General features: G+C 48.7%; 1 protein-coding gene and 1 non-coding gene across 2 annotated transcripts; both read left to right on the top strand.

Annotated features, from left to right (window-relative positions):
* Positions 1–383: 383 nt before the first annotated feature.
* RPS20 (ribosomal protein S20) lies at positions 384–1,705 on the top strand. The gene is made up of 4 exons (XM_019974015.2): positions 384–540; positions 725–824; positions 1,085–1,158; positions 1,488–1,705. The coding sequence occupies exons 1-4, from the start codon at positions 538–540 to the stop codon at positions 1,668–1,670; spliced, it is 360 nt and encodes a 119-aa protein (XP_019829574.1). The 5' UTR covers positions 384–537; the 3' UTR covers positions 1,671–1,705.
* On the top strand, positions 948–1,014 carry LOC139187021 (small nucleolar RNA U54). The gene has a single exon (XR_011570727.1). It is a non-coding gene; the product is annotated as a small nucleolar RNA U54 (small nucleolar RNA).
* Positions 1,706–2,293: the final 588 nt, after the last annotated feature.

Genomic DNA, 2,293 nt, shown 5'->3' with positions numbered 1-2,293 from the left:
AAGGGGACGACACAGAATGAGATGGCTGGATGGCATCACCGCCTCGATGGACATGAGTTTGGGTGAACTCCGGGAGTTGGTGATGGACAGGGAGGCCTGGCGTGCTGCAATTCGTGGGGTCACAAAGAGTCTGACACGACTGAACTGAACTCTAGTGTCCCCATCACCTCCGCCAGGTGCCCCCGAGGACGGCTCCGCCAGCACTCCACCTCCCGGCGCTCAGACTCCGCCTGGGCGACAGGGGGCGCGCGCAGCCACGCCTAGCCTGCCCCTTCGCGGGAGCCCCATCCCTGGTTCGCGCAGCCGCCTTAGAGCCCGCCGGACGATTCCTCTTCCGGGGCAGCGCGGAGAAGCGTGCGGGACCCGGATGCAAACGCGAGTGCGGCTATATAAGCGCCCCACAGGCCTCACGCCTTCCTCTTTGAGGAAGACGCGGTCGCGGCTGCAGCGGACTTGTGTGCCGCCCTCTACTGCTCCTGACTCACCGCTGTTCGCTCTCGCCGAGGAACAAGTCGGTCAGGAAGCCACGCCGCAGCCATGGTGAGTCGGGGGCGTCCGGGTCGCGTCCTGGAGGAAGATTGGGCTGGAGGGAGGGAACGGGACTCGTTTGTCCAGGGAATGGGCTTATGAGATGCCGCCAGGAACTGTGAAGGGTCCGAGCGCGCTGGTCCCCGGACTTGATAAGCTACTTAAGGGTTTTTTATTCTTACTTGTGTGGTAACAGGCCTTTAAAGACACCGGCAAGACTCCCGTGGAGCCAGAGGTGGCCATTCACCGGATTAGGATCACCCTCACCAGCCGCAACGTGAAGTCTCTGGAGAAGGGTCAGTGCGGCGAATTCGGGGGTTTCGGGGCTTGTTCCTGAGCGAGGTCGGCTCTCGGGGGGGGCCAGCGTCCTCTTTCAAAAGACAGAGTTAAGAGTGGTCCACACTTGGTGTGTGCCGTGTTGGCGGTGAGGAGAGAATTGCTGTGTTGACTTACGGTGATCGTCTTATACGCTATTCTGAGCCCGCGGCGGTTCGACTTTGAGCCGGCTCTTGTGCGTTAAGGGAGCCAACTGAAGGATGCTTTTACTTCCCTGCAGTGTGTGCTGACCTGATCAGAGGCGCGAAGGAAAAGAATCTCAAAGTGAAAGGACCAGTTCGGATGCCTACCAAGGTGAGAGAGTGTGTCCTGGGCAGGAGGTGGAAGATGATAATTGGAGAGAAGATGGAGAAATTAGAAAACATAAACTAAGTGAAATAGCACTGAATATGAAATAGAAAAAGTGAAGCAAACTAGGTAAAAGGTTCTGTTACAGTCCGGTTGCTTTTAAACATGGCTGCTCGTTAGAAACATCTGGAGCTTTGGCGAAAAAAAGCAATACCTGGGCATTTATATGTTTAAAAAAATTCCAAGATAATTCTGATGTGCGTTTGGATATCAGAAGTGTCCTAGGGAAGCACAACAGACCATAAACGCTTGGTTTCCATTTTTTCTTGTTGCAGACTCTGAGAATAACTACGAGGAAAACTCCTTGTGGTGAAGGTTCTAAGACTTGGGATCGATTCCAAATGAGGATCCACAAGCGACTCATTGACCTGCACAGTCCTTCTGAAATTGTCAAGCAGATCACTTCCATCAGTATTGAGCCGGGAGTCGAGGTGGAAGTCACCATTGCTGATGCCTAAATCAACCTTTTTAATAAATCGATAATCAGTTGTTATATTTTGTTGACTTTTATTTATAATACTGACAAGTCTTAGGAATAGAGTTGTGTTACGGAATTGATTCCACCTTTTAAGTAGAATAATCAGAATTAGATGGATAGCCTGTGGTGGTTGACCCTGTTTCCATTGTAAGCTAGTTTACACGTGACAGCATTTGAAAATGGAATTGTGTTAACTGCCACATGAGATCTTGCTATTGATGAATATTGGGGTTTTTGAACATGTGTGTGGGTTTAACTTTGGAACTGTCAGCAGTTTCTGGGATGATTCTAATGTTACCAGCTGTGGTTAGAAACCTAGTGTGATAAAAGGCAAGGAACTCAAAATCTAGGTCTTAATATCTGACCCTGCCATTTGTCATAACTCCTTTTAAACTTGGCAAATTTCAGTAAGTTGTGGAAACTTTTATAGATACTGGTGCCTTAATTTTAGATAAGAAAATACAATAAAATATAAAACAATCCTAGTACTTAGGTTATATCTATAGAATGTGTTTTATATATACTCCTTGGAATCACTTTTCACTTTATGTATATAAGTCATTCCGTACGAAGCTAAGTTAAGCATTTATATGTTTAGGGCTG

This window comes from Bos indicus, chromosome 14, assembly GCF_029378745.1.
Source record: "Bos indicus isolate NIAB-ARS_2022 breed Sahiwal x Tharparkar chromosome 14, NIAB-ARS_B.indTharparkar_mat_pri_1.0, whole genome shotgun sequence".
NCBI lineage: Eukaryota > Metazoa > Chordata > Mammalia > Artiodactyla > Bovidae > Bos > Bos indicus.
Note: the sequence above shows the minus strand (reverse complement) of the source record. Positions and strands in the feature narration are given on the sequence as shown.